General features: G+C 40.9%; 1 protein-coding gene across 2 annotated transcripts in view; it reads left to right on the forward strand.

Annotated features, from left to right (window-relative positions):
- ITPR2 (inositol 1,4,5-trisphosphate receptor type 2) overlaps positions 1-12,023 on the forward strand; it is a 237,783-nt gene that overhangs the window by 168,425 nt on the left and 57,335 nt on the right. For both annotated transcript variants that reach the window (XM_027693537.1, XM_027693538.1), the window contains 2 exons: positions 1,753-1,848; positions 2,499-2,618. In XM_027693537.1, the coding sequence (XP_027549338.1) occupies positions 1,753-1,848; positions 2,499-2,618 (216 nt within the window). The remainder of the gene's footprint in view (positions 1-1,752; positions 1,849-2,498; positions 2,619-12,023) is intronic.

Consider the following 12,023-nt stretch of genomic DNA (forward strand, 5'->3'; position numbering starts at 1 on the left):
CTGGGATTGGAAATCAGATCCTGGGGTGTCAAAGTGTGCAGAAAAGGAGGAATAAGTAGTCAAATGACCATCTCACTGTCAAGTGATCTGAGAGAAAAATCCTGGAGAATGTGCCTGCCTGCTGTAATTCTAGGCATTGTCACTTTTGCTGAGTCAGGAGCAAGAAGCTGGATGTTGATGACACAAAGCCCTACCCATCCTCTGCCTTTCCTCATTTCCTGGAAGCTGCAGAAGGCTTCTCTCTGCCCCCAGCATTGTCTGCACTGGGAAATAGCTTCCAAGTCCTCCTCACCCATAAGGGAGCAGACTGTTTCCTTCCTTTCCTTCTCGAGCTGTCTGGTACCTGTCATGTTTCCTTCCCTTCTCCTCAGTTTGAGATCCCACCAGTGACTTGGTCACCAAGACTGCAGCAGAAAAGAAACCATCCTGCTCTTCAGAGCAGCTTCCTGTTAGGAGTCTTAATCAAAATTCTGTCCTTTCCCTCCACCTGGGCTTTGTGATTCTGTGCCCACCAAGAAGAAACTCTGTGGGCTTTTCTGTAGGAAACCAGTGTGTTTCTGCAGTAGAGTACTCAAATTGTAATTTACAAAGTGCTTATGAGTTGGACAAATTTGGCTGGGCTTCCCTGGGGATTACAATCTGTGTGATTGGTATGTTAGTGCTCCATGTTTTCATCTCTGCTGTCAAAATTTGGACATACAAAGGCTGCTTAAAACACAAGTTGCTTGAACATGTGGAGAACAACATCTTCCTTCTTGCCTCAGTCCCAAAAGCAGCTGAACCCTTTTCCTCTGAAACTGCCTGTGCTAATTGTCCCTTGTTGAGAGAAATTTCAGTTTTAATTGCTGATGTCTGGCAATAAACAGCTGAGAATGAGGTTCTATGGTGGGTTGGGAGTTTTCCTGGCCCCTACCTGTTACCTTGGGATTCCTGCCTGCTTCCAAGTGTTCCAACAGCTCAGTCTCTAATGGGGGATGATGATGGGATGCTGTGGCAGGTCAACCAAGGCAATCCTGCTCTGCCAGAAAGCAGTCAAACCTCCAAAACCACTCTTCCTCTCCTCTTCAAAACTGATTTAACTGGAAGACAGACAGGTCTCTGAAGTCTGAGGTACCACCAGAACACTGCTGCTAAAGCCCCTGCTGTTCAATCCTTAGGAGAGGTCTCAGTGAAAAGCAGCCAGTTGACAAAGAGAAGGTTGTCTTTTTATGCTCCCCCGGGAATATTTGGTAGTGAAACAAAATTCCGGGAATGTATGAAGACAGTTTATTTTACAGCCCTTCAAATAATAACCAGTTGGACTTCTTAAAAAACCAAAGGGAAAGGAAACCTGCCTGATTGATGAAACCTTTCGTGTGATACATTTTGTAATTACCTCTGTTGATTCTTGTTTTAATAGAAAGCCAGGGCAAAAATTGCTAGGTGGGCAGTAAGGGGAGGAAATGGAATTTCATTTCTTGTGCACAGTCTGCAGCAAGGCTCTATATTTAAGTCAAATATTTTTTTGTGTTTAAAATGCTTCTTCCAGTATAGAGTGCAGGGTTAGTTAGTCTTACTAAATATCAGTCTTACTGATATTAAAATGGGAAAAAACCTGCTATTAAATATGTCAGTAAAATAAAAGATGCAAGTGGTTGAAAATCTTATCCACTAAAAAAAGTGGTGCTCATAATCTCAAATAAAACAAATGCGAGGGTCATTAATCCATGAAAGAGATTTAAAATTTGCATTAACTTGGTTTTGTATCTCCAGAACAATGCCTCCAAGCTTTTGCTGGCTATTATGGAAAGCAGGCAAGACAGTGAGAACGCGGAAAGAATCCTTTTCAACATGAGACCAAGAGAACTGGTGAGAAAACTTGTGAATATTCATAAATCTTTTGGCTGAAAAAAAAAATAAAATCTGTCATTAGAACATTTTTTAAATGATCTGCATCTAAGCTGAAAAGTGTTGGCAGGGTATGGTGGCACAGTGTATCAGGATGGTACTAATTCACAAAAAGTACTTTAAAAGGATCAAGCATGCATGATTTCAGTCTTTACGACTTCATTATTTTTATCTGTTCCAAGCACTTTTTCTGTAATTGTTTCCTAACTAAATTATCATACTTTGGTAGAGTGTCTCCAAGTACAGTTTGTCAGGCAGGGGCTGGCTTGTACAGTTTGTGAAACAGTGCTAACAGAAATATGTGTGTAGACGTAGAATATATATAATATATGTATGTTAAATACATGTCTCATGGACAGAGAGAGTTACAAACATTTGGACAAATATACAAATATATACAAATGTACAAATACACTTGTTGCTGTATTTTGGAACAACCCTGATGTTTGTGCAGGTCTCCAGGAACTTTAAATGGGTTGGAAATCGGGAGAAATTGTTCCCAATCCAACTGGCTGTGTAACAGTAGCAACTGAGAGATCTGTGTTTAAACACAGAGTCCTTTTTCCTTTCTTCATTGATTTCATCTCCCCCTGCTTGGATTTGTGTTTCAGGTGGATGTGATGAAGAATGCCTATAACCAAGGCCTCGACTGTGACCACGAGGAGGAGACCGGAGATGATGGCATCTCCCCAAAAGATGTTGGCCATAATATCTATATTTTGGCCCATCAGGTATGCTTTATTGGTTGTGTGACTGGTTCTAGAAAAGTGCTACGTGGTTAAACTCCATCTTGTCATGGGTGGAGTGATGCATTTCACTTGTAAGAGAGAAGTAACAATGGGCTTGTTGACACAAACCGGCAATTTAACAAAGTTTAAACCTCCAGGAGTAACCTGGAGAGGTGTCCCTGCTCAAGGGAACATCCTGTGTGTCTTGGTACTCTGTGGGACTTGGTAGGCTCTGTTTGTTTGAAATAACAATGTAGAGCAAAGCAGTTACTGTCCGCTTAGCTTTGTCTTCATTTAACATTAACAGCTCATTTATATCAATCAGATCATAAATCATGTTATCATTACTGGTGTATTTTAAACAGTAGCTTCAGTTTTGATACCAAGTGAACTTGAATTAAGAAGATCTCTATTATTTTAGATTTAGTTTGGCAATAAGAATAATTGGGTCTTTTCACTGCTTCCTCCTTTAGAATTCCCTTCCTTCCACTACAGAATTATGCTGTAGTGCCCTCAAGCTTTTTCTGATCACTTTTGCTTCTCTACTGGTAAAGGTAGAATGTACACTGAGGGTTCTAATTTAATGGGCTATTTATTCTTCAGAGCAGTTGGTGTCAAAAATAGTTTATCTTTCAATTATGTTAAGAGTATTGATAAGATTTTTTTTAATTAAAAAACTAAAACCCACATATTTCTTGATTATATCGTAAATGACAGCATTTGGTATTTCATGTAAGGGCCAAATTTTTAGGAAGTGCTTTTACTAAGTATGAAGAAATCAGCAGATGGGGATAGGGAGTGTTCTATATTCATTATGTTTATTAAATGTTGTTAAGGATTGAATACTCAATGGAAAAAAAAAGAAAAGAAAGCAATCTATAGCTACAGTAGTATTATGCAATGATTCTTTTAAGCAAGGAATGCAAAAACAGTTACTGAGTTATGCTGATGTGCTTGTAGCACATTTGAATAAGTAAGTATTGTTACTATGTTGATGCCTTTATGGTTGACCACGTTATACTCTTATGCTGTGTACATGAGATACCCATGGAAGATGACATTTTAAGAAAGCATCTGTAGCTCTCTACCTTGCATGGCTATTTACTGCTTGTCTGAATGCTTACAATGAAAATCTAAAAGCCTGCCAAGTAGAAATGTTGGTATTTTCTGCCTACAGTTTGTGTTAAATGACTTAACGGGGTCTGTGACATGGAAAATATGGTTTGGGGGAGTAGAATAGGCCTAAAACAATATCTGAAATTACTGCTGGGGTCATTTTATGAAAGAGGTCACTACCAAGGTGAGTTGTAGATTATTCTCTGTCCCTAGATCTGTGTCAAGGAGCTGGGGGGGTCCATGATGCTGCTCCCCAGCTATTCCTGATCCATAGTCGGCACTTTGGTTGCATAAGGGTGGATATTTTTACAGCACTTTACTGAGCTCCTTCCTGTTCTGTAAAATTAAATGTCATGACTGGCTCTGTATGCTGTAAAAATATTCATCTTTTTACCAAAAAAAAAAAAGAAGAAAAAAAGACCGTTTTCTTTTTCTTGCATTTCTGTAACTCAGTACGTATGTTTACAATAGCTTTGCACCCGTGTCAAGCCCCATATCAAAACAAAGCAACGGAAGGGCAGGCAATTTGGGGCCTTTCTGTGTCCTCTGCTAATGAAAAGTTAGAATTCTTGGCACAGGCCTGCTGATCTTTGACCCCAAACTCTTTCCATGTGTGCCCTTTTGCTCGCCCTGGGATGGGCAGGATACGAGCGTGGTCCCTCCTCAGTAAGGCCATTGTTGCTGGGTTCCTTTGCTGCTTCTCTCTCCAAACACCCTCTGCTTTGCTGTGTCAGTGGCTTTTTGGTGCCTGGGCCTTCTGCTTGGCTTAGCTGACCTGATTTACATACTATTTCTTTGCTCTCACAGTTCATTGGACTTATCTTTTTTTCTACAACCAGTGTGGCTCTTCAGTCACTTTCCTGATGCTTCCTTGTGACCACTTGCTCTAGTTACAGCTTTTTGGTCCCCCTGTAACAGCAGAATCAAGACCAAGAGTTCCTCTTTTTGCTATTCCAGCCCTCAAACACAGACAGTTTATTTTGGGGAGCTCAGACTTTCAGTTTTTGTCGTTGTGCTCTTCGGGGCGATGGTGAGTTCTGCATTTTTGCCACCACTACATCCTTCCTTGCCCTTCCTGTGGTTGATTTTACCAGAAGCAAAAGGCATTCTGGTAAATGTTTGACCCACAGTGCATAGAAAGTTGTACATATGCCATGAGCAAGGCTGAGATTTCTGCTAGTAAATCTTCTTTACGGCCTCCAACCCCTACACAGGCACACGTATGGAAGTGCACGTGCACACTGGTACATGGTGTACATGCACAGAGGTGGCACAGTAGCCATGTCGTGCCAGTAGTCACACATCTTCCACATGTTTCTTTGTCCTCTCTTTCCTTTCCTTTATTTCTTCATCTTCCTCCAGCCTGCCACATGCCGTAGCTGTGCTGCTTCCCCTGCACTGACCCCAGTCTGTCTGGACACTGCTGCTCCTCCTCACTTTTCCTGTTCTAGCTATTATATGGGCAGAGAGGAGAAGGGAGTGCCCCTGAGAGAAAGCAGAAGTGAGTTGTCCACGAGGAACTACCCTGAGCTGCACCCCTGCTCTGCTGCCTGGCTTTGGGGCAGGGGCTCTGTCCAGACGGAGCTCTTCTAGGAGCAACACAAACTGGTGCTTGAGGTCACACCCTGGAGAAATAAATAAGCCTATTATTGCTAGATAGAAAGGGTTCACCATTTTCTTGAACATCCATGGAGGAGATTATGTTTTCTTTGTCTAATTCAAATGTCATGCTCAGAGCCAAGCCTTGAACCTGACATTGCTCATTTCTTAACAGTGGTCTCAGGGGAATGCCAGTGGTGTTGTGGAGAGTTCCATCACCTCTTACACCTCTTCTCTTCAAGCCTCAGTCAATTGGGATGGTATTTTCATTGTTGTCCTTTCAAGAGATCGTGTTAAAGCAGGTCACACTTTGTTCTGCAAAACCAGTAAGAATGTCCGTGAAGAGACTTCATCTTGATGTGATGTCTACGTAGAGATTTACAAAAGCTTTTGACACAGTAGCACAAAAAAAGTTTCATACTTAATTCTTATATGCAGAAGCATTGCTGTAGGAGAATCAAGTTTCTAAGTGGCAGAAAAAAAGAAATTATAATAGGCTAAAGAAATCCTCTGGCATTTCAGATGACTCCTTGAGCTTGCTGCCTCTTATGTACAACAAAGTATTTCAGAAGTTTACAAACTCAAAAATACTTCATTGGAGTTAGCAGTGTTTCTGTGAGGTTCGTGATCCCTTTGCATTTACTGTGAAGTTAAGATAAGGCACTGGCTACAACCCCAGGCTCCTGTAGTTTGTATGCATGTATATATATGTGCTTCTGTCAACAGAAAATACTTTGGAGTGTTTCTCTGTGTTTTTCAACTAGGTGCAAACTGTCTAAACCAGGCATGAAGCCCAAGCTAATCCACTGTACCTTTCAGCAGGGGCTTTATTCATGAGGGTCACAGGAACGTGAAATAACTTTACAGAGCTCCTAGTCAGCTTGCAGCATGGCAAGGGTGCACTTTCATCTGCCTGCAGAGCTGTGTAGGCACGTCCTTGATCTAGAAGGATGTGAATGGGAAGGGAATAAGGGAGCAAACTGTAATACTGTACAAAAATTTTAAATTCTCAACGCCCTATAAATTCCTCCCTCTGGTTCCCAAAGCTGTTGCAGGACTATAGGGGTACTGATGCTTTCATGGTACGTGTTCTGTGGTCTCAGACCAGCAAAGTGTTTTCTCAACTGCTTGGTTTTAAGTGTATGTTTAAATGCATTGCTGGAGAGGGGAGCACAGGTCTTGGAATGCCATGATTTCCTTGTCACGTCCAGGTAAATAGAAGGTTGTTTTTGTTTGTTGTTTGTTTTTTTTAAGATTAAGTTAAAATAATATTTATATCCCGATGGAGTACCAAAACTACTTATAAATATAAAATTTCCTGGTGCCACCAAGACTTAATGAAAAATCATTTCCTCCACCCCGTAAGGTCAGAAGAATTAACACTGCCTGCTGTCAGTGCAGGCATACAGCATAAATGAACACAAGTTTGAACAAGGCTATCCTCTGATAGACTAACACAGCTGGAAGTGTCCTTCCATTTCTAAGTTCTTAAAATAAACCAAGGAAAAAGAGCTAGATTTGCTGGGAACTGTAAGATTCTTGCTGCAGGTACTGCTGAGCAGACTGTAGCAACTGGACATCACGAGTCATACACCTTCCTCTCTGGTGCTAATTTTAAATGGACTGGGCAAAATAAGTCATTCAGCCTTATGTATCTGTTAATATATTAATAACTGAATCAAGATTTCTTTATCAAACTTGGCAAGCTTTATCAAACTAATGTCTTACTGCTGTGTTTACTTCATGCAGTATATTCCTTCTTAGTGTAGACACATGAAGAATATTTGCTGACTGGGCAATTAAAATGTAATAATTGATGGCATGGATTTACACTCCTTTGGAGAGTAGGGATACCCTACCAGCTATTTTTTAAAAATTACTATTTTTGACATTTGAAATAGGACTGGTTTGATAATGAGACTTGGACGTGATACATTCATCAAGGAGAAACTGAAGTCAGTTTTAAACAATTTAGCTATCCAAATATGAAATATTCTAAGGAGCACAAAGCCATTTGTTTATGTGGGTCTGTGTTTAGTGTGTCTTCCTATAGCTTTCATCAGATTTGAGTACACCAAGGGCAGGGACCACCCTTTATTTTCCACATCAATGCTGTGCCTGGAACTGCATGGCTCTGAGACTCTTACAGGCTCCAGCAGAATAAAGAAATGGCAACAATAATAGTGGTTTCATAATTTTTTTAAAGACTTAATCTTCCTTTTTGTAGGATTTTGGAGCAGTTACAAGCTTTCCTTGATTTTGTTTCCCCTATCTTAAAGTAGGTTGTATTACCTGGTGTTAGAGGTGAAGACACCAAGCCAGAAGCAGGTACAGACATCAAGTCCTGAGCTGTCATGGGAAGCAAATATGGCCTGTTTGATCCCCAGTGCTTTGCTTTAACTGCTCCACTGGCTTTCCTCCTATGCTCACTCGATCCCAGACACTTAACTAATGAGGAAAATTGGCATTTATTGGGTGGTACAGCTGAGAAGAGCATAATCACTGAGCACATTAGTGCTCCAAAAGTCTTTTAAAGAGACATGCTAATGTGTATTTCTCAAATAAACTTTCCTGTGCTGCTACTATTGTGGATTCCTAAGGCAAGAAGAGCTTTCATAAGATACTGGATATAAATGTGTGTATGTGTGTGAGGGGAGGTCCTGTTAGGCTTAAGGGTTTTTTTTGTGGGTAGCTATTTTTGGTGCTGTAGTTTGGAGCAGCTCCTGGATTTCCTTCCCTTTGCTGTATTTTAGCCTTTAGACTGGTGAACTTAGACCTTGGTCCTCCTTTTCCCTTGAGTTTGTGTGTGCAGGTATAAAATAGAAAAAAATTATTAAAACATATACTGTAAGGTAAATGTGGATTCTTGTACTCATCCATTTGTCTTGACCTGCATATAACACAGGTCAGGTCAAGGGATTCCTTGCATAAAATAATGGGTACCAATTTTCCACGGTTTGCTGTGTGAGGAAACAAGAAGTGACACTGTAAATGTGGGCCTCCAAATTTGGAATAGGATCGCTCTGTGTGACTTTTCCCCTAGGATGAGAATCCAAAGCTTTCTGAACTGGGTGGGCTGTCCCAGGCTGACAAAACAGTATTCTGCTTGAAGTGTGATTGTGATCAGGCACAAATTTGGGGTGAAATTTGACCCTTTAAAAAGAAATGTTGATAAAAAAGGCAAAAATTAATGACTCAGTAACATGCATTGACAAGCACCTTCTCTGAGACACAGAAAAGAAGCACCTGAAAGGTGATTTAGGACAGGGAACTGGTGGAACCAGTTACAATCCCCAGTAGCCTGCAGTGGGCATGAACTAGCTGAAACAATAATATCGCGCTTATTCCATGGAAATAAAATGAACAGATGCCAAGTGGAAAAATCTTGCAAGAACACCTTCACCCTTGATAGTGGTGTTGCCATTACTGGCCTTAATATTGACCCAAAAAAGATTTTCCTGTCCTTGTGGGAGCTAGGAGTTCCCAGAGGATTTTGCTCCAAAAGCTAGGGTTATCCTTATCCAGTTGGGAAGCAGCTTTCAGCTCCAGCAAGGATCTTCCAAAAGAGCTGAGATCTGGGGACTACACTGGTTCAGTGAATTTTTTAAGCTTGCTGGTTTCTTTCTGCTCATCCTCTGCCTCAGTTAGATGTGTGGCCTGTGAGTCCCATAATTTATAAAACATTAGGATGTGCCTGGGTTCTGCAGACAAAGATTTTGAGTTGATTCTGTGTCATCAATGAAATGTCTTGGTTCATTTGAATTGAATGGTACACTCTAAAAAAAAAAAGTGTTGTGTTTAGTGTATGAGAATATTATTTTGGAAAAAAAGACCCAAATACAAAAAAGTCTGAACTTGTCTGGTGTAAATAGATTTACTGTTCCAGAATCACTGGTTATATTCAGTAAAAGTATAGATCGGTCACATTCTGTGCAGCAATGACCATTGTCAAATTCTGCAGCTGATGTGAACAGGAAGCAATTGGCAGGTATTATTGGAGACTGTCTTCCCAAGCACCAGATGGCAAATGGAGAAGAATACTGTACATACTTAAATAAACAGGACAACCTTTTGAGCCCAGAAGATGATTGAGTCTATCCTGTAGGATGAACCTGTCCTTCAGGATGAATAGTTGTGAGTTGGTGCAATAAGGATGCTCTCTTTCTGCAGGATGGGTAGAATTTCTCAAGCTAAAGGATGTCATTTTTTGCAAAGCTATGCTGAAGTTTGCAGGTTTTTGGGGTGGTTTTTTTTTGCTTCTTTCTCCTTAACAGAGAAGCTCTTGCTGATAGTGATGCCAAAACAAAGGGCTAATGGGAAGCAGTCCCAGGAACCGTGACTGTCAGGGGACTCGTATTCTTGGCTGCCAGACCTGAAACTTCTCATGGAACTTTTATGCTCCACATGTTGTTTTGTAGTTATCATCCTGATGAGACAGGCTATGGCATCAAAATGACACCAGCTAATTAAATGTCAGCAGAATCAGAAACAGTTGCAAGGCTTTTACACTGAGATTGCCAAGATTGAAACAGAAGCCAATGAGGCACATCACCCTCCTTGAGGCTCATTAGGATGGTATATAACTCCACGTTCAGCCAGCTGCAGTATAGCGAGGCAGTATGGAGGCTGCCACGAGGGCCTGACACTAATGAGCACCTGAAAGATTAAACAAAGTCTGTGGCTAATGTTAGGTCTCAGGTTAAAACCTTGGCAACTTGTGCTTCATTGTTAGGTCTCAGGTTATAACCTTGGCAACTTGTCCTTTGATGTTTTCCTTCCCCCCCCTCTTCTCTTTGGAAGCATTCACCTCAGAATCCTGTTCTGACTTTGACAGGGACCTACACGGGGACCTCTGTTTTCCATCTGGTGTCCTGTTGACTTAGGCTGCTAAGAGCTCCTAGGACTCAAGCTACAGCTCTTTACTGTAGGTTGGGCCACAGAAGTTTTAGCTTATGTTGAATTTTCTGGTTCTGCTTCTCTAGAATAAGATAAAGTGTCTATTATACATATGTGTGTGATTTATTATATGTGATGTTAATGAGCGATATATCCTGTTTGACTGTGGCGACTGTGCATTTCACTAGGGCACAGGTGGCCTTAATATTTCTGCTTTGTGGCTTTCTTCTTCTATCTGTAACTTCTGTAATCCTTGTGTTTTGTGGTTTACAAGATTTTTTTGTCATTGGGAAATATGTTGTATTGGTGTTGGGGCCCAAACGTTACACCAGAAGAAATATCCTTTCTTTGTCAAATGTCTGCATTGTGAAATCCTCACATTAGTCTGTGGTTTTACTCTGAAAATTGGCTGTGGGACAATGAAATACTGTTTAAGACATTCTCTGCTCTCAGGCTCTGTTTGCAGCCCTGTACTAGCAGTACCCACACTACCTTTTTATTGCTGTGTGAAGCATCACGGGCTGGGCAGAGTGACTTTAGTCCTCCTTTGGTTCTGTATCACCGATGGGGCAGGTACTCAGCTTCCCACTTGAAGAATGGGCCTTCATTTAGCCATATCCACAGCTGGTCTATGTGGGAATGCCTCCACTGAAAGCAGGCAAGCAATACTGATTCATGCTGATTTATACTAGTAGAGAACTTGACCTGTTGCCCTCAAACTGTGCTCTCACCCTAGAGCTGCCCGCTTGTGTTTGGCATGCACAGTCTTCATTCAGAGTGATGATGTATGGGGGGGAAAAGGACATCTTGACTTAAAATTTTACTATTGAAATTGCTTGGAGAAGTGTTGTGTGGAACTAAAAATCGTTTAACTTGCAAAGTGAGCAAAGTCAATCCAGAAGCCTTTGGGAGGCAATAAATGTGGAACCACATGGTGCCATCTTTCCAAAGTCGCTCTTCAAAGCAGACTGCACTTTCAGTCACCCTCAACTGCTCTGTGTATATATTGCCTGTCAGAAATGTATGTAATGTAGCTGCTTACTTTGTTCAGATTGCAACAAACTCCCCTTATTTTGGAAGCTGAATTACACAAAGGGTTGAGTTTTTGCTCTGGAAACAGATCTTGGGCTTTTCCATTTGACGTAGCCATCAAATGAAGTAAAATGCTCTTTTTCTTATATCTCAAGCAGCACTAAACCACTTCACTCTAAGCTGGGAGGAACTTGCTTTGTTTGTTTTGAGAGAAAGTGAGGGTAACCTTGGAAATATCATGGAAGTAAAGTCTGGTCTCAATAGTATCAGAGCAATTCTAATAGGCCTCAGATTAGGCATTGTGAAATCCTACACCTTAATTAAAATCAGGGTGGGGGGGACGACATCTCTAACAAAGACATCCTTTTTTATGTTCAGTAGTCATTGAAGTAATTACAGGTTAACAAAAATAAAGAGCATTAAACAGAATGTCAAAATATGTCTGTTCCTCACAGTTGCTCCGTTTTAACTCTCATCTCCTCTGATGTCATAATTTAATTAGGTATCTCAGTCATCATAGAGTTTTCCAGACAAGATCTGAATTTGTAATCTACAAATAGGCAGAGCTCAGCTGCCATCCTCTTTATTTCACTTGTTTAACACAGTGCAGAAAGCCGAAAATGAGGTCCACCTTGCACTTTTTCTGAGGCAGCTTTATGAGATACTGAATAAAAGTGTCCAGCTGTGAAATTTAGTTTTAACGGCTGATTATGCTTTTCTACACCCATAGTGAGGCGACCAGTTACTTTTGATCACCTTCAGACC

The sequence above is a fragment of the Neopelma chrysocephalum genome, unplaced genomic scaffold (genome assembly GCF_003984885.1).
Source record: "Neopelma chrysocephalum unplaced genomic scaffold, ASM398488v2 Primary Assembly neopelma1_92, whole genome shotgun sequence".
In the NCBI taxonomy this organism is placed as follows: domain Eukaryota; kingdom Metazoa; phylum Chordata; class Aves; order Passeriformes; family Pipridae; genus Neopelma; species Neopelma chrysocephalum.